Source organism: Brachyhypopomus gauderio, chromosome 3 (assembly GCF_052324685.1).
Source record: "Brachyhypopomus gauderio isolate BG-103 chromosome 3, BGAUD_0.2, whole genome shotgun sequence".
Taxonomy (NCBI): domain Eukaryota; kingdom Metazoa; phylum Chordata; class Actinopteri; order Gymnotiformes; family Hypopomidae; genus Brachyhypopomus; species Brachyhypopomus gauderio.
Window position 1 is genome coordinate 18,748,711 of NC_135213.1, and position 19,294 is coordinate 18,768,004.

The 19,294-nt window shown below is 46.3% G+C and overlaps 2 protein-coding genes across 9 annotated transcripts in view; one reads left to right on the forward strand and one right to left on the reverse strand.

Moving 5' to 3' along the window:
• Positions 1 to 11,650, reverse strand: part of c3h10orf90 (chromosome 3 C10orf90 homolog) — a 21,884-nt gene extending 10,234 nt beyond the window's left edge. For all 7 annotated transcript variants that reach the window (XM_077000001.1, XM_077000002.1, XM_077000000.1 and 4 more), the window contains exons 1-6: positions 11,414 to 11,650; positions 10,512 to 11,190; positions 8,825 to 8,897; positions 6,285 to 6,367; positions 2,540 to 3,824; positions 1,332 to 1,487 (exon numbers count right to left, since the gene is read on the reverse strand). In XM_077000001.1, the coding sequence (XP_076856116.1) occupies positions 1,332 to 1,487; positions 2,540 to 3,824; positions 6,285 to 6,367; positions 8,825 to 8,897; positions 10,512 to 11,108 (2,194 nt within the window). In that variant the 5' untranslated portion in view covers positions 11,109 to 11,190; positions 11,414 to 11,650. The remainder of the gene's footprint in view (positions 1 to 1,331; positions 1,488 to 2,539; positions 3,825 to 6,284; positions 6,368 to 8,824; positions 8,898 to 10,511; positions 11,191 to 11,413) is intronic.
• Positions 11,651 to 14,629: 2,979 nt separating this feature from the next.
• dock1 (dedicator of cytokinesis 1) overlaps positions 14,630 to 19,294 on the forward strand; it is a 196,447-nt gene continuing 191,782 nt past the window's right edge. Inside the window, exon 1 of one of the 2 annotated variants that reach the window (XM_077000004.1) lies at positions 14,630 to 14,891. In XM_077000004.1, the coding sequence (XP_076856119.1) occupies positions 14,849 to 14,891 (43 nt within the window). In that variant the 5' untranslated portion in view covers positions 14,630 to 14,848. The remainder of the gene's footprint in view (positions 14,892 to 19,294) is intronic. The other variant, XM_077000005.1, reaches the window with a different exon arrangement.

The window sequence follows — 19,294 nt, forward strand, 5'->3', positions numbered from 1 at the left end:
TGCGGAGTGTGTGGTGTGTGTGTGTGTGTGTGTGGCGTGTGTGGTGTGTGCGGCGTGTGTGGTGTGTGCGGAGTGTGTGGAGTGTGCGGAGTGTGCGGCGTGTGCGGAGTGTGCGGAGTGTGTGGCGTGTGTGGCGTGTGTGGTGTGTGCGGAGTGTGTGGTGTGTGCGGTGTGTGCGGCGTGTGTGGCGTGTGTGGCGTGTGTGGCGTGTGTGTGTGCGGAGTGTGTGGTTTGTGTGGCGTGTGTGGCGTGGCTGAAGCTCCGGCTGTGTTGTTGGGTGGGTCACAGCTGGAACACTATATACACAGTGCGCTCTCTCGCTCTCTCTCTCTCTCTCTCTCTCTCTCTCTCTCTCTCTCTCTCTCTCTCACACAAGGACAGGACACTCCTACCCTCTCCTCGCTGCTGCCCATCACATCACCTCCACTGCTCTCTGATGTCACACCACACACATTTACAAGTTGCAAGAGCGCCCCCTGTCAAAAGGTTTAGTATTGCAGAGGTTACCCTTCACTGGGACTGAGCTATGACATATGACATCTCCAACTGACTGAGCTTACACAAGTCTATCGGTGTACACACTTGCCTGTCTCTCTTGAGAGGGTCAGAGCGAACGGGCACAAAGGGTCCAGGGCGTTTTTCACTCAAGCCTCTCCAGCAGGGTCATGTACAAGGACTCTCCACAGTACGCACACAGACATCTACTCACCTCTATATCTGCATGACATTACCTTCAACCTACCACCTTCACATGAATTCAATTTAAATTAACTTTTAAAGGTCAATTAAATAATTAACCTTAACTTAAAAAAATAATTAGTTATTAAAGCCAGTTACTGTATGCCAGGTGCATGATGAATAAAAACGCTCCATTTAAAATGTGCATTTGTTCTGTGTTGCATTTCCACTGAAGCAGGAGGTCTTTTGCCTGTTGACCCTGTTAAGTTATGGTGCCTTGTTGCACGTGTTGGGGCAGGTCCAGGTGGCAGGGTCAAGCATGATGTACCCTCACTAGAGTCCTTGCTACTATGCTCTTTGCAGCCTCTTGGAAGCTGGAAATAACTGGGTGTATTTACACCTGTCTCAATATTATCACTGCAACGCTACGTGCTGTGAAAGCCATTTTTCCGCATTCTTATTCTTGGCTTTTATGTATAGGATCAGACTTCCTGACAATAAGCAATTTAAAATGCTTATTCAGACAATACCAACTATAACAATGCCTAGACACACAATAGCAATTTAAATGCCTGATCACATGTTTAAAGCTAATTGGCTAAATGGTGGAGGGGGGTGAGTGGGGGGGGTGTGAGTGGAGGGGGGGTGTCTACCTGTGAGGGTGCTGGGGGCTGCCGGCTGCTCCGCCCTCCTGCTGCTCTCGTCAGCCTGCGCTTCCCTTCTCTGCCGCCCCTGGGCCTTCACGTTGGCTATGACTGCGGCTGCGTTCAGGGCCAGTATAGCGTGGTGAGTGGCACGGGTGGAGGGTTCTGGGAGGGGAGATGGTGTTACCCACATCATGTCCACTGTGCTCTCAGCAAATCTCACGGCCAACTCACTAGGTTTATGATTCACTGGTGCCCTACTACATAGACCACTACATAGACCACTACATAGACCACTACATAGACCAGATAATAGATCAGATCATGTACTTCTTTCAATAATATACATGCATTTGTATTGACAGAGGTGTCAATTCCAGGTTCAGAAAGTAAAAGTCCTCACCAGATTTTCTAATTAGTGCAATCCAGGTAAAATTAGTGCAATCAACACAATCCAGGAAGCCTGAGCAAAATCCTGGTGAGGACTTTTACTTTCTGAACCTGGAATTGACACCTCTGTGTATTGATATGTGTTTGTAAATATGCATGTTAGTGGTGAAATGTGTCGCTTTTGAACTTTGACATCCCTAAATTCCCAAGGTAGCACTGCAGAATTGCTTGAGTCAGGTTAGTAATAGATTATGCATGCGAAGAACTATGTGGGAAAATCAAACAAGGCAAAAGTGAAAGAGAGAGAGAGAGAGAGAGAGAGAGAGAGAGAGAGAGAGAAGGATCTTGGGTAATCATCTACCTCAGTATATCATTATTTGAAAAGAAACTCACTCACTATAATGCACATCAATTATGCATTAAAGAGAACATGAAATCTAAACAGTGTAACAGCTCAAACGTCTGTATGTCTGCATGTGTGCGTGTACAGGTGTGCATGTGTGTGTACAGGTGTGCATGTGTGCGTGTACAGGTGTACAGGTGTGCATGTGTGCGTGTACAGGTGTACATGTGTGCATGTGTGCGTGTACAGGTGTGCATGTGTGCGTGTACAGGTGTGCATGTGTGCGTGTACAGGTGTGCATGTGTGCGTGTACAGGTGTGTGTGTGTGCGTGTACAGGTGTGCATGTGTGTATGTGTGCGTGTACACGTGTGTATGTGTGTGTGTACAGGTGTGTATGTGTGCGTGTACAGGTGTGTGCGTGTGCAGGTGTGCATGTGTGTGTGTGCATGTGTGCAGCCTGGTGGAAGGCTGAAGGTTTCTTGCCTGGCACTCTGATGAGAGTGAGAGGCTGAGCACAGACCCTCTCACTCTGCTCCACGTCCCAAGCCACACCACAGCTCCCAGTCTCTCCTTCAGTGCTACAGTGCTGGTTTGAGCTACTGGTACTGGGGCTCCCTGGGTCAGTATTGGTCTTCCGGGGAAATGTGAAGCTCCAACTCTGAAGTCCTGGATCTGTACCAACATTAGCTCTCGGTTCACTGGGATTAAACAAGCTGGCGTAACAGCTGGCAGGTCTCTGGGGCCGCAGGGCCACCCCGGCGCTGGGCTTCTCTGCTGGGCTTGAGTTTGTGCTTCTTAGCTGCACAGACAATGTGGATCTGTGGAATTCCTCCTTCCTCCTCCCTTCTGGTTGTGCTGACCCGACCTCGGTGCTGGAAAGATCGTTAGCTGTCGGCAGTTTAGCGTTAACGATTGTCGGTCTGCTGGCGTCTGATGCTGGACGGGTGGTGTAAAGCCCTGCGGTGTAGCTGTGCCTGTGTTCTGGGGGAGCTACGCACCCTTTGCTCTCCCCAGTAAGCAGGTCTCTCTGATCACCCACCTTGAGGATAGTGGGTTTTCGCCTGAGCACCACAGACGTCTGGGGCTCTCGAATAGGTTGACTGGATTCCAGAGAAGGTCTATCTCTGCAGCTTGCATTAGAGATGACTGGTGCATGGCTATCTCTGCCAGTTATATTTAATGAGGCTGGTGAGGTATGGTTCTTCGTGTCGTTGAAGTTAGATGTTGGAGGAACGAAGCTCCCTCTAGTGGTCAGCTTGGAGAAGTTTTGATTCTGATTAGATGGGGCAGGGTAAGTGCTTTTATCACTGGACTGGATAACTGGTCTGGCTTGTGCTCTGTGCTCAGTAACTTTGATCATCAGAGCTTTCCTCTGAGTCATGATTTGCCTCAGGTAGTGGGAGTGTGGATACTTAGCATGGTCAGTAGGGGGAGTGTTGATGGCCATGAGACCAGTTGACACCCCTCCAGCCTCTGGAGGGCAGCTTGTGTCAGGCAGACTTGAGGAGCGCCCCACCATCCTGGAGGTGATGGTAATGGAAGATAAAGAGCTGCTGTGTTTGGGAGTGGAGCTGCTACCAGTAGGGGGCGCTGTGAGAGGAGATGACTGGGGAGCACTTCCTCGTCGGTGCACTAATGTGTTGCAACCCATAAAGTTGCTGGGTGGCAGCTTGCTGTTCTCAGACTCAGGCATCTGCACCCTAGTGGTCCAGTCGTGTATTGCGCCTTGGTCTCCATCTGATGGCGAGATGCTCTTCTTGCCTGCAGTCTGGCAAAGGATCATCAGATTCACATGTTAAAAGCCCAAATTTGTACTTTATGACGACAAAGGGCTCATTTCCGCTCCTCACACTCACACACACACACACACACACACACACACACACACACACACACACTCACACGCTCGCAACCGACTTCCTCAGAATTTTCGATTGTGCTACTTCCAGACCCGAAGGGGCTTTCACCGTTACCATGGTAACTGCTTCAGTGTCAAGGGAAATCAGTGGTAAATTAATTAAGTTTGAAGCCAAAACTCATCTTTATTATTTGCTCAAGCATCACAAGAGATTTGTGGGCGATTCTCCGCATTGGGTGATGTAGCCTCATCAACATCAGGCCATGAGGCTCATGTGTTTACAGTCTGTGGAAATTCCTCATCATTGTGTATGCTTAATCTCTCTCACTGACCCAGTGTACTAACACAGTGGCTATAACAGAAATCTCTCACACTCTGTCTGGCTGACCTAGTAAACACCAGGTAGTCTGTCTCTTTAGATTCAGAGACAACGTGGAGGCTTCTGGGTTTAAATATAAGTCTATACACCACAAAACTATGGGAATAGAGTCTTAGAGGTTACTTCCATTGTTTCTTCCTCCCCTGCTGTCATCTCCCTCCCCACTCCCCCCTCCCCTCTCCTCCACTCCCCTCTCCTCCACTCCCCTCTCCCCTCTCCTCCACTCCCCTCTCCCCTGTCGTCCAGTCCCCTCTCCCCTCTCCTCCACTCCCCTCTCCCCTGTCGTCCACTCCCCTCTCCTCCACTCCCCTCTCCCCTCTCCTCCACTCCCCTCTCCCCTGTCCTCCACTCCCCTCTCCCCTGTCGTCCAGTCCCCTCTCCCCTCTCCTCCACTCCCCTCTCCCCTGTCGTCCACTCCCCTCTCCTCCACTCCCCTCTCCCCTGTCGTCCACTCCCCTCTCCTCCACTCCCCTCTCCCCTGTCGTCCAGTCCCCTCTCCCCTCTCCTCCACTCCCCTCTCCCCTGTCGTCCACTCCCCTCTCCTCCACTCCCCTCTCCCCTCTCCTCCACTCCCCTCTCCCCTCTCCTCCACTCCCCCCTCCCCTCTCCTCCACTCCCCTCTCCCCTGTCGTCCAGTCCCCTCTCCCCTCTCCTCCACTCCCCTCTCCCCTCTCCTCCACTCCCCTCTCCCCTCTCCTCCACTCCCCTCTCCCCTGTCCTCCACTCCCCTCTCCTCCACTCCCCTCTCCCCTGTCCTCCACTCCCCTCTCCCCTGTCGTCCACTCCCCTCTCCTCCACTCCCCTCTCCCCTCTCCTCCACTCCCCTCTCCCCTGTCGTCCACTCCCCTCTCCTCCACTCCCCTCTCCCCTCTCCTCCACTCCCCTCTCCCCTCTCCTCCACTCCCCTCTCCCCTCTCCTCCACTCCCCTCTCCCCTGTCCTCCACTCCCCTCTCCCCTGTCGTCCACTCCCCTCTCCCCTCTCCTCCACTGCCCTCTCCCCTGTCGTCCAGTCCCCTCTCCGCTGTCATTCAGTCCCCTCTACTCCACTCTCCTCTCCCCTGTCCTCCCCTCTCCTCCACTCCCCTCTCCCATCTCCTCTCCCCCGCAATCTCATAATCAGAGAATGAAACACAGATCAATTTCATCATCAGAGAGTGAGACATAGAGCCATCCCATAACAGAGAGTGAGACAGAGCAATCCAATCAGAGAGCAATCTCATCATCAGAGTGAGACACAGAGAAATCCCATCACCAGAGTGAGACACAGAGTAATCCCATCACCAGAGTGAGACACAGAGTAATCCCATCACCAGAGTGAGACACAGAGTAATCCCATCACCAGGGTGAGACACAGAGCAATCCCATCACCAGGGTGAGACACAGAGAAATCCCATCACCAGAGTGAGACACAGAGAAATCCCATCACCAGAGTGAGACACAGAGCAATCCCATCACCAGGGTGAGACACAGAGCAATCCCATCATCAGAGAGTGAGACAAAGCAATCCAATCAGAGAGCAATCTCATCATCAGAGCACACATGAAACGTGCCCTGGGGTTCAAACAAACACACAAAGCATACACATGTAGACACATATATGCAGACAGCAAGATGACTGAGTGTGTACATATGGGAGATTGACACCGAAAAATTACACTGCTGATGTCAAACGCAATCCTGAACCAATGAGAGGGAGAAATAAACAGTTCTGAATAATAATAAACAATTCCAAATACACAATAATAAACAATTTAAATTATTCATCTAATAAAAAATTTAATTAGTTAGATCTTAGTTCAAGTCCTCGTTATATCTAATATCACACACACACACACACACACACACACACACACACACACACACACACACACACACACACACACACACACACACACACACACACACACACACACACACACACGTGCTGTGAATGGGATGCAGGTGGAGAGTGTGATGATGGAAGTTCTAGACAGCGATGAGGGGCACCTACCTGTGGAGGGGGCTGGTCCCTGGTGCTCCCTGGGTTCTGGGATCCAGATGTTATGCCAGATCCTCTCCCCTCAGCCTCCCCGTCTGCGTGTGAGAGAGGAGGGATTGCTGTGGTTTAGCTGAGCGCATGTGAAGGATTAAGTGGTAATTATATTTTCTGAGTGAAAACTAAAAGAGCCATTTAACTCACTGTCATACTCATACTGTGCATGTTTACACAGTCAACAGGGTACTGCCTGTGTTGACCAAACCAGGATGCTGTTATTAGATTCAGGTGTAGCTAAGAGAGGTTTGTGTGTGTGTGTGTGTGTGTGTGTGTGTGTGTGAGTGTGTGTGTGTTCTTGTGTTTATGCATGTATATGTTTGTGTGCATGTCTGAGCTGTCAGACTTAGAAAGGCAAAGTATGAGACAGAGATAGACAGAGAGAGAGATAGACAGAGTAAGTGAGAGAGAGAGATTGAGAGAGAGGTAGAGGGAGAGAAAAAGAGAGAGATGGAAAGAGAGATAGACAGAGGGAGAGAGACAGAGATATGGAGGTATATTTTTTACCTGACAGGTGCAAGGGAGTTGCTTGCAACCCCACCTCTTAATGATGGATTGCACCATGTTCCAGTAACCATGGTGATGTGACCCTACCGTTGATTGACATTAAAGGTGCCAATAATTAATTTTTTTAGTTTTTTGTGTCTTATATTTGTGAACACCCGACTGTCAAACAACAGAATCTCCTTCTTCCAAATGCATGCCGTGGCCAGGTGAAACTCAGACCCTGTCAAGAGTTCAGCTACTTGCTTGAGTTTTGACACTGGGGCTCAGCTAATTTGGCCTCCATACCAGGAGAAGGGCTGAGAAATATATGGGGAGTGAAAGGATGCAGACCTGGCAACCCTATGTGTTCCAATGACTTATGTATTCTGAGTTAATGACACTGCTTATGTGCATGTGTCTATGTGTCTATGTGTGTGCGTGTATGTGTGTGTGTGTGTGTGTGTGTGTGTGTGTGTGTGTGTGTGTGTGTGTGTGTAACTGTCCAGGCTTACAGATCGCCCGTGTGTGCATTTGGAAAGCAGTGTACCAACTCATTGTCTTACACACCAAAATGATTTATGCATTAGTGCAACCCACAGGCTACAAATGTACCTGGCAGTAAGGCTAGTGCTGCTCCACCCACACTAGAGCATCCCCACACACACTAGTGCTGCTCCACCCACACTAGAGCATCCCCCCACACACTAGTGCTGCTCCACCCACACTAGAGCATCCCCACACACACTAGTGCTGCTCCACCCACACTAGAGCATCCCCACACACACTAGTGCTGCTCCACCCATACTAGAGCATCCCCCCACACACTAGTGCTGCTCCACCCACACTAGAGCATCCCCACACACACTAGTGCTGCTCCACCCACACTAGAGCATCCCCACACACACTAGTGCTGCTCCACCCACACTAGAGCATCCCCACACACACTAGTGCTGCTCCACCCACACTAGTGCTGCTCCACCCACACTAGTGCTGCTCCACCCACATTAGTGCTGCTCCACCCACACTAGTGCTGCTCCACCCACACTAGTGCTGCTCCACCCACACTAGTGCTGCTCCACCCACACTAGTGCTGCTCAACCCACACTAGAGCATCCCCACACACACTAGTGCTGCTCCACCCACACTAGAGCATCCCCACCCACACTAATGCTGCTCCACCCACACTAGAGCATCCCCACCCACACTAGTGCTGCTCCACCCACACTAGAGCATCCCCACCCACATTAGTGCTGCTCCACCCACACTAGAGCATCCCCACCCATATTAGTGCTGCTCCACCCACACTAGAGCATCCCCACCCACACTAGTGCTGCTCCACCCACACTAGAGCATCCCCACCTACACTAGTGCTGCCCCACCCACACTAGTGCTGCTCCACCCACACTAGTGCTGCTCCACCCACACTAGAGCATCCCCACCTACACTAGTGCTGCCCCACCCACACTAGTGCTGCTCCACCCACACTAGAGCATCCCCACCTACACTAGTGCTGCCCCACCCACACTAGTGCTGCTCCACCCACACTAGAGCATCCCCACCCACGCTAGTGCTGCCTCTCCCACACTAGTGTTGCTCCTCCCATTACACCAAGCACTAATTCAACCTCAATTCCCCATTACGGCGACACACCAAGGCTGAGTGCAGAGTAGCTTTGATCTTTTTCCTGTTCTTTCCTTCTCTCTGTCAGCAGGCTGATTGATTTAAATACAAATAGCCTATCACAGTTGAACAACAGACATTCAAATGAGCCAGGCCAGCTAATTTCCATGAGTTATTTACATAATTCAGGTTTTTTCCACTTTAGTACTTGAGTTTTGCAAGCATACGGTGGAGCACTTTGGGAAATGTATCAGCGGGGAAAAAAATGAGGGCTTACAAAAAAATCTAGTAAAATCCACTAGATGTACTTTTAATTACCAGCAGTTTTACTTGTTTCATATACAGCACATTACAAGCCTTTATAGATTTTCATCGGTTTCATTTGTACTTACCTCCTGGTCCCAATCCATTTGACTGGACAGAACTGCAACTCGGAACTAGATCTGCGGAGGTCTTCTGATTCACCTGCACCAGAAAAGTCACATAAAGTCCTTCGTATGCGTGCACACGTGCTCCATCAGGGTGACGTGTGACAGGCGCTCAGACCGAAGTTCCACTTCTCCCCAAAGTGTTCGCATCCTAACCGAGGCTCTTGGCTACACATCAAAGTTTGGGGGGCCTCAAATTAAATTTAAAAATGACATAGAAAAATGCATTTAAATATTAAAGTAACAATCAATAAAAATTACCGGTAATAGAAAAATGTACTGTTGTTTTTAGTGATTTTGGAAATGTGACAGAGAGGATATTCACTACTTGAACTAGGTCAACTGATACACAGATGAATGTCAGCTGACAAAGAGTCAAGATTACAAAAATACCAGATCTCATGTGTTTCCTCAAGTGTTTTAAGATCAAATGTATTTGATTGTGACAGAATAAACAACTTGTTTTTAAGTGTGGACATAAGAGCATTGTCTTATTATCTAACTTTTGGATATTGATGTTAAGTCTAATGTTTCTTATTTTATCATTAAAAAACTTGTTGTTGTGGTTATCTGCTTTAGGTTTGATAGCTTTTCTACCATGATTGTCCCTGGGTATGATCTTAGAGAGATCTCTTTCATACAACATAACTCAGGGTCAAGTGTAACATGTCTACACTGCTGTCTTTTGTTCCCCAGTACTAATATGTCATAATAATGTTTATGATCATTGTTTTTAACACTTCTCTGAACATGAGCTTGTATATCTTCAGCCCTGTGTCTTCTTGGTCATGTTCTGGTCAAGGGTAAAAGTGAAGGGGTTTTGGATATGCAGGCTGCATTTTGGATTCTATGGTGTTTCTGCATTTTTATACTCTGATCTGCATTTTGGAATCAAATTAGTTGTGTGGCAAGGAAACCTTACCTTCAGCCTTACCTTCAGGGTTGGAGAAAATGTTTTGAAAAAGCTCACGAAAGAAGCTGTTATTAAACATCTCAGTACCACACATGCAGGGGTGCTTAGTCTAGATCACGTTTTCCTGTTGTGTCTGTTGTTGGATCAGTGTGCAGGTGTGCCTAATCACTCTAATACCGGTGCAGGTGGATTTTAATCACTCTTCTGCCTGTACAGGTGATCTTAATCACTCTCCTGCCTGCACAGAGTGGCCTTCTCTTTCTGCTGACTAAGATCTTTAATCCCAGATGCTTGCTGGAGCATGTTTGCATGGGCTTGAGTTCTGCATGTTACACTTTTGCCATAGCCAGATTCCTCTCGCTCTCTCTGTCTACCTCTCTCTTTCTCTCTTTCTCTCTCTCTCTCTTTCTCTCTCTCACTTTCATCTCCATCTCTGATAGAGAGACAGCACTAAATCAAACCTGGCAGAGGAAGAGGATGACTCATTTGATTGGCTATCCCCCACGGACAGGAAACAGAGGCATATTGTGTCATGCGAGGATGTAGCAGAGAAGCGGAGCAAAGGGAAGAGGAGGACCTCTCTGCCAAGCTGAAAGCACTTTACCCAAACACTAAACATGAACATTTCTTTGTAGCAAAAGTGAGTTAACCATCCATTCTTTAATTTTGCTCTACGCACCATTTCTATACAAATCTTCACTTTATAGTCCTCTGCTCTGCTGTGGTTGGTGTTCTTACCTGGCTGGTGCTGCTGTCATGGCCATGGGCATAGTTAAGGCTGTCATTTGTCACCACACGTCTCCGTAGGGGCAGCCAGCCCACCTGGACAGGAGCGAGGTAGCAGAGCTTGGCTTTTTGCGTGATGGGCCCCACCTTCATCCGAGCCATCTCTGTGGTCTCCAGTCCGGTCTGGGAGTCCAGCGAATCCAGGCTGCCCAGAGAGCCGTCTCCCACGCTGGGGCTGACACTCGGGTCCCGCCCCCCACGGTGGTCATACGGGTAGTCCAGGTAGTAGGAGGATTCACCGCCCACCACATTCATCAGGACGGGCACAGATGCGGTTCGCTGGGCAAACGCAGGACGCTGTGATTGGGTGGGGCGAGCCCAGAGCTGCTCAGGAGGTGGCAGCCAGGCGTCTGCGAGCTCGCCTTCGATACAGCTCCACGGACGAACATCACGAGGGGCCCTGTTCACCTGCACTGCCAGCCTCTCACAGGAACACTTGTCTCCAGATCTCCTCCATGCTGGGGCATCAGGCAGGACAGACACGCTCCTGCCCCCAGCCCGACCGCGGAGCTTGGGTAGCCATTGCTGAGTCTCAGATTTCACATCCATAGTGACCCTTCGCACACACACGTACACTTTTATGCATTCAAAGACATTTAAAGCCTTACTCAACCGTTGTCCCAGCAACCGCCTGCAACATAGAATATGCACAGGAAAGAAGAAGAACAAATGAAATGAGAAACGTTTGAGTCTTCCTCTACAACACAGAAACGTCATAAATGTATCACACACAGGGCATTAGACAGCAGCGTGGAGTGAGGTATACTAACATTTATGCATTAAAAAAAAAGTGAGCAGATCAAATAATGAACATACATGACAGCAGCTGCTATTATGAAAAGAATGTTGTTTACCTGAAAGTCGTGCAGTCCCAAAGGGAACAGAGCAGTCTGAAATATTATTCTGTATAGTGGAACCATTGTATACACCCTCTTACTGCAACTGGTAAGAAGGGTCCTCTTTCGTCTATTTTTCCTTTCTCTCCCTCTCTATTTCTCTTTTTTCTTTCTCTGTCTCTTTCTCTCTGTGAGGAGCGCCTGGTGGTGCGATCTCCAGTCAAGCATGAATATGACTGTGCATGTCTCACAGAATGAACAAAAGACTTACAGAAAAGCTGAACATCTACTATAGACAGAACATTTGTTGGTGTGTGTGTGTGTGTGTGTGTGTGTGCTTTTTTATCTTACTTTCTCTGATTGAATTTGACATTCCTCTTGTGTTTACAGATATGTGCACAGAAAGAGATGCACAGCAGTGAGTTCCCATCAGCGTTATGGAAACACCACATCTTAACATCTCTAACACAAACAAGCTTTTATCAATGCCAGATAAATAAATCACAACAGCAACTGTTTTATTTCACCAGAAACATTTTACGTAGAAACAAAATAGTGTGTAATTATGTTTGGTAGCTGTTTGCCAATATGTGGACCACAGACACAAACCTGGAGCTTAATCTAAACCACAATCACAATAATGGTTAGAACACTCACAACCGCTTTTTCTCAATTTATCAGCTTTATTGAGGGTTCTCCAAAGTGTAATATCTAAAGGACCCCCTTATGCTCGTATTATGACCAAACAAAAAGTATAAGTATATAAAATTATAGGTATATAAACATGTAAATTCAAAATGTAAAGAACAGCTACTTCTTCCAAGCAATGTTGAGGAAAGAGTGAGGAAAGAGTGGGTGAATTTGAAGTCTAGGGCTCTGTGCTTGCCTTGTGACTTTGGACACACTGAGCCGAACACAGCCGTCAGGCAGGGTATGAGAGGATGAGCTTGTTCAGGCTGACGTCAGCATTACCCACATGATGTGCTTAAGACTCGCTCTAATGAGCGTCACCCACTAAAATGTTCTGAGCCTTGAGGACAGCATTCTGAAGAACTGAGGAGTCTTCTGGTATGGTTTTTGAGCACAGCACAACACCTGAACTTCCTGATTTCTCCTGACTCAGCCTTAGCCCTAAACAACACACTCACAAATCAAGACCTGGCACACTGACCCTCCTATTGTTGTTGAGTGTTTGGCCCTGACTGTGTGACCCTGCATTTCTGCAATGGTCCATGTGCACCAACCATTAGACTAACCATTAAACAACACACCCATACAAGTGTATGCAGTACCAGAGAGTGCATTACACATTATAATACATATATCTATGCAAGCACAAGGCACACTGGAAACTAATATTCATGTCCTCATATTGCTCAAGGCAGAGACAAGCGTCACTGTTACTGCGTTTCTTCAGTAACCATAGCAGTTTGTTTTTTCATTTTAACTTAGAAATAAAAATAGAAATGCAGTAACTGAATATAACCCGCAGACCCCATCACACATCGGCGTATCTGTTTAGCAGACTTCCTGTCAACCCCACAGGTTGGAAGGGAGATGGGTGGCTGTTGGAGAAATGAGACTAACAGCACCCTCTGCTGGTTGGAGCGCACACTGTCATGCATTTAAGTAGAGAGCGGATTTGTACAGGATGCTGGAGGTAAAGATATTGCCACATAGTAATTTGAGGAAAATTGATAGACAGATTCATTAATATGCTTGATGTGAGCATTGTGTTAAGTGTAAGTGGCTGGTGTGTTCTGTGGCCTCTGTTGGCCAGATCAACTTCTCACTGTTTTTAAAGATCTTTCAATGTACTTGGACTGGGAGAGGTGCTTTTTTTCTTTTGTCAGTATAAGTGCATGATGTCTTAGGAACCTACTCAGATTTAGCCTGGTCACCCACCCACCCAAGAGGATGTCACTGAAGAGATTCCCTGTAGAGCTTTTCAGGCTGAGGTTAGGGTCACTCCAGAACTAAAATACTCTACAGTAAGCAGACACACTCCACTGATGGAGTGTTTGCTTATTGGCGGTGGTAGTGGTGGCGAGGGGCTCTACACACTTTGCAGTGTTAGATTGCCGTTGAGCTGGAGTTCAAAAGCACTCTACTAACAAACTAGATGCATTGAACAAATACATTCATCTTTCATTTTTGCATTTAAAAAAATGAAAAAGTGTAAAAAAATAAATGTATAGATCTGATTCATGGACATGAACACATGTGTTTGTTTCCTTTAAAATAATAAGTACTGATGCTAATACGTTACAATAAAGAAGCACTCGTTCTCCTGTCGTCGTTTCAGCATACACTTGATCAGCCCCTGCTTCCATTTTTAGAGTCCTGTAAAGCATGTGAATAGGTCCAGCCTTTCTGAGAAACCAAGGTTTGGATCCCAGCTGCACTCTGTGTTCCCTGCTGATACTTAATGTACCGAGTAATGGGCCTAAGCCATCATGGGTTTGGGACACAGTGCTCCTGTCCGAATGGGCCCAGTGGTTTGGCTATACTGTAGCCATCCTACAAAAACAGTCTGACACCAGCACGATGAGATGCTTCTTACACACCTGATTCTCTGCAACACAGAGATGTGACTTAAGACACATTGCGACCCACTGGTTTTATGTTTATTTACTCTTAATTTGACATGCTTTGGTATAATGGTCATTAGTTGTTTGGGCAGCCATCGCCAAGGTTGGAAGGTTATGCTGAATATTAATGTTTTCTGTTAGCTGGACATGGTTAAAAGGCCGTCGAGGCGATCCTGTTCAACGCCGAGTATAATTTGAGAACTTCGCAAGGCATTAAACAGCTAATAAGGCTATGGGCGGATATCGCCGAACCCATCTGCTACGCTATTATCAAACATGACATACTGGTACAAAGAAAATACTAATTATTGTCTGATTAAACAATTTTTTTACGTGTTTTATCAGACATCCTTGGTAAGCTTTATCATATTTGTCAGTGTCCCTGTTTTAGAGGAAGCAGTCTCTGGGCCTCAAATGGTAGACTAGGGTCGAGCAATCACGGTTCTGGCCCGCCTATAACCCATCTTCCCAATCAGGGTTACAATCTTCGTCCTGGATCGTGCTGAGCATGGCAGTAACAACCTGTGGTCTTCAATTAACTGTTTCATAAACTGATGAGAACAGTATTTATTTATTTTAAAAACAAATAAACAACAAGAAAAAAAAAGCCCCAAACAAAACCAGAAGTCCACAACAACGTTAGCAGCTCCTCTTAGGTGAAGCTCACCGCCCACACCACTAAAAGTTGTTCTTGCTCTCTCTACCCCCTTGTGGATCGAGCAGTTAGTGGTGGAAAATGGCGGCTGGACGCATCTCACTACACCAACAGTGAAAACAAAAAAAGTGCGGCGAAAACTGTGGATGCATACTAGGAGCGACGAAGACATTTAGGCGCTGTTCTTGGGGTTTGTTTTAAACGAGAATGACTCGCTGGATACCCACGTTAAAGGAGAAGTATGGTGTCGGTAAGTACTGGATAACACGGCGTCCGACTGCAGAACTTTTAGGAGGAATGGTGATTATAAGAGCCCGTCCTCGCAGCCCGACTCTGGACTTTACATCATGTGTCTCGTTTTCTTCTCCTCGGAGGCCTTGCCACAGCCGGCGGGTATCGCTCACCTCCATGTAAATGTGCTGGCCGCTTGTTTGGACAGTGTTTCGCATGTTTGAATGCATGTAAAACAGCCGGAGTCTTTGTGGGAGGACAGTGTACGTTGGGAATGGAGCCAGGCGCGCCTAGTTGTTACCGTTTCCTGTGTGTCGGGCCCGGACGGGAGTAGGACGGCACTGATTACAACTTTACCCCTTCTACCCGTCCTGTAGGTCCAGACAGTTAACGCATTTGTAACAGGACCGACAAACCTGGATTAGTAGGTTACGTTCCTGGAGTTAGTAACACCCCCCCCCCATTAATGTGTTGCTGTTGTAGGTTAACGTGTTACTTTTGTTATGATACACTATTCAGAGTGGCGTTAACCGCAGCAAAAGTGTTACAACGGAGCCGTTTCCACCTCAGGTTTAGGCCATGTTTGTGTAATAGTTGTTGTTATTTGTGTTGAAAACGTGTTGGAGACGTTTGTGAAGGACTGATTTGGTGCCCGGAAACCCCGCTGGTGTGTGCCTGTTCTTACATGTTTACCTTGCGCCACAGAAATGCGGGTGTTTGGTACTTTTGCGTGGTTTTCGTTTTTCTTTTCCTTTTCCTGGAACTCTTTACGGCGGTCCTAAAGTGTTACGAAACTTTCACAAGTTTATCTCTGCGATAGGAGAGGAGAATAATGAATGTATTACAACCGTCTCATAAGGATGTTATGGGTGCGATTCGTATGGGATCATACCGCAAATGCTCAACTCCCTTATTATGAGACTCTTGGGGAAATCTTGTATTTTACCTTAAAACTAAATGTATGTTGAATCGTACCGTAGACTAAATGCGTTTTGTCTGTTTCGTGTTATACTTTGCCTCCGAGTGAAAGAACACCTGTCCTGCTCAAAATGTGCTCAGGAGTTGGAGTATTGGAGGCCTTAGTCATTATATTTGAAATAATCGGTTGGCTCTCTGTTATTTTGAATTCTGAATATGTACTTTAGATTTTTGTTTATGAACCATATCTCAAGTCTCATGTCGTGTAGTATTCTGTAAATAGAAGGCTATAGAATGTCACTGCCGGTATACTGTGGCCGTTGGGTATAAAGGGCAGAAAGAGGATTGGTGATTTTGTCTGGTCAGATTATTTTCATCTTGCACTGAACCAGGGGACTGGTGGTTTTACTGAACAGACTTGTGAAGTGGGTAGTTTGATGAGTCATGAGAGATGAAAACTGCACCACAGTATTTCAGAGGGAAGGCAGAGTGTATTGTGCCTGTTTGAAATACCAAGCAAGGCTAACCACAGGGCTGCGTGTACAGTGGCATTCTACAGTGTGAATGAATGTGAGACTACCCCCGTATATCGCTGACTGCTAATTTGATGCATACATCAATCACAGTAGCCTGTTGATGCAAACAGACACAAAAGTGTAAATAAAAACAACATTAATCTGTTGTGTGTCAGATGAATTATTGAAGTTGGTTATGATTCTTTTTCCTTTTCTGGTCATTTCTCAGTGTAGAATAACCAGAACAGAAACGTGTGTGTGTGTGCGTGCATTTTTGGGGCAGAGCTTTGGGGAAGCTCTGTGTCCATACAGATACATTTTAGAGATGGAAGACATGACAAAATGCATTTGTGTGTGTGTTTCTGTGTATTATGTGGGAGGTGTGATGACGGTTTTGGGATTTGCAAAGGTGGTACAGAAGAAAATGACAATGATAAAAAAAAGCTTGTTAAAGGAGACGCAGGGCTCGTCTAGCAGAAATGAACTCAAGCGTGAGAAACTGCTTTCAAAGGTTGTCTGGATGTTTTGTTTGTATCACACGATGATGCAGTGCTCCTGAATGTGATGAATCTGAAGTTTTTGGCTCAGATGAAACTGCTCATTTTACATATTGGGAAGTCAGAAGCTCTTTGCTGAACTGTGTGTCTCGCTTAAGTCCTCTGAGCTTTGCCACCACTTTCACATAGTCATAATGGGTGAACTGGACAATAACAAACCATCTTTATATATGTCACAAATGATATTTTGGAAACTGTATTTTAGATATAAGCCCTTGCTAATTTAATATTAAATACTAAAAGTCATTGGATCAGATGTACACCTTTCTTGTGTTTTGAAATAAAATGTCACTTTGGTTACATACCAGGTTGGCTAAGGGAGTGTACGCTGAGTATATTTTGGCTTCATCACTGTTGGTTGAAACTTTTATCTTTTATGAGACACATGAGGTCTTAAACATTTGTGTTGCATCATAAGCTATGCTGTCCTTGATTACCCTGCTCACATGTATAGGAAGATTAGTGAAATAATGTGTCCACACTAAAGCTATGAAGGTTATGTGCTGTAGAGGAAGCAACAGGAACTGAGGGTCAATTGCATCCTTAAAAAGAAAAAAAGATGACGTCTCCCAGCAGTCCTGCCATGGCATGTGTGTAAGGGCGCAGGTATTCAGGAAGTGCTCATTATAGATAGGCTTGAGTATTATGGGTTGTAGTCCCATACGCTCCCAGTGGACATGTAATCTGCTGTCTTTCGGAGTTTACAGTTCTTTGTAAATACGTTTGTAGTTGTACTGAAACATGCGTTATGTTTAGCTGTTCATTCCCGGACTCTCTTCAGAGTGTGCAGTACGTTTGATGCAGGCTCTCATATGCTGGAGTTTTTGTTTTAGTCAATTACGAATGAAATGACCAAAATACACAGGTCATGCAAGATTGGTTTCTAATTTTTCCCTCATATTTATTTCTTTATATCTTCTTATTTTTTAACGCTGTATTTCCTGAGAGGAAAAGGTATTCTCTGCTAGTCTTGTTATGGTCTCACACTTTCATGGCCCCTCGCAGTATATGACTGGACAGGAATTTCACCTTTGATTTATCACCTGATTAAATGACGTTTCGCTCTGCTACAGTCATGTACCGTTCGTGTTCAGCACCTTCACAGACATGGAGTCTTCTCCTTCTGTCCCACGCACGAAACCTCGACATCAATCATTCAATTTTTTTTGCTTAGAGTTGTTGTTAGTTGCACAGGGGGCAGTCATGGCCTGGCGGTTAGGGAACTGGTCTTGTGACCGGAGGGTCGTGGGTTCGATTCCCAGACAGGCCATGACTGAGGTGCCCTTGAGCAAGGCACCTAACCCCAACTGCTCCCCGGGCGCCGGGCTAGGGCTGCCCACCGCTCTGGGTACGTTTGATCCACAGCCCCCTAGTAATCACTAGTGTGTGTGTGTGTGTTCTGACTGCACAGATGGGTTAAAAGCGGAGGACAAATTTCGATTGGGGTGTAAAAATCACAATTGACAAAATATGGCACATTTCATTTTTTTTTTTTACATAGTCATGTTAATCAGTTCTTTCTTTTAGTGCTCAGTTTTCTGTTATATCTTCACAGTAACTCTTTGCTTATTGACAATGGGATGAATACTGAGTGTTAAGACAATTTATGAGAAGGTGCAACCTACACCCCCCCCCCCCCCACCGCCAAAACGTCTTGCTTCTTTGTTTGAAAAACAGCATTGACATGCATGTATCTCAGGAAAGCAAAGAATGAGTGAAAGATTTTGTTTTATTTTGATTATACTGGCTTACTGGCTATGCTCTTACAAGAACAATGCAAACCAAATATTCAAAATATTTGTTATTTAAGTGACACAAACTTTTATAGTTATTGTAAATCTATGGGTTTAGTTTACATGCTGATGAAATGATGGTAGATAAAATGAAAACTGCATGTCATGAAGCAGGATTGACTGAAGCAGTAAGACTAATTTATTTTGGGGAAAATGGCCATTAATGCCAGTATTTGTATTTCTTCAGAAAACAGTGTCAATCTCTGGATACAAAGTCGCAAACATGGTGCAAATGTTGTTTATAATGTAACGGGCAGAAGCATTAATGAGGGTGTGTGCCCGCAAAACACGTATGTCTACACTGATGGAAATGTGCTTTTAAAAGTTTTGATGTGTGATACAGTTAAAACCCTTTTATACCGAGTTATAGCTGTCTCATGTATAATGCTTATTCCTGTCACATCTAAAATAGCATCTGCAGTTTTGTTACGTGTGTGTGGTCTGTCTGAGTCATCGCTGCATTTCTATTTCCTTTCTCTGTGTGTGTGGCTCGGCAGCACTGTAGGAGCCACAGGTTTTGGGTTAGGCTGAACAAGACTCTCACTCCTTTCACCTGTGCCCTGTACCCCCCCCTTGCCTTTATGCAGCTGAACACGTGGTCTCCCCTCTCCTCTGGTCACCCATCCAACAGGTGGGGGT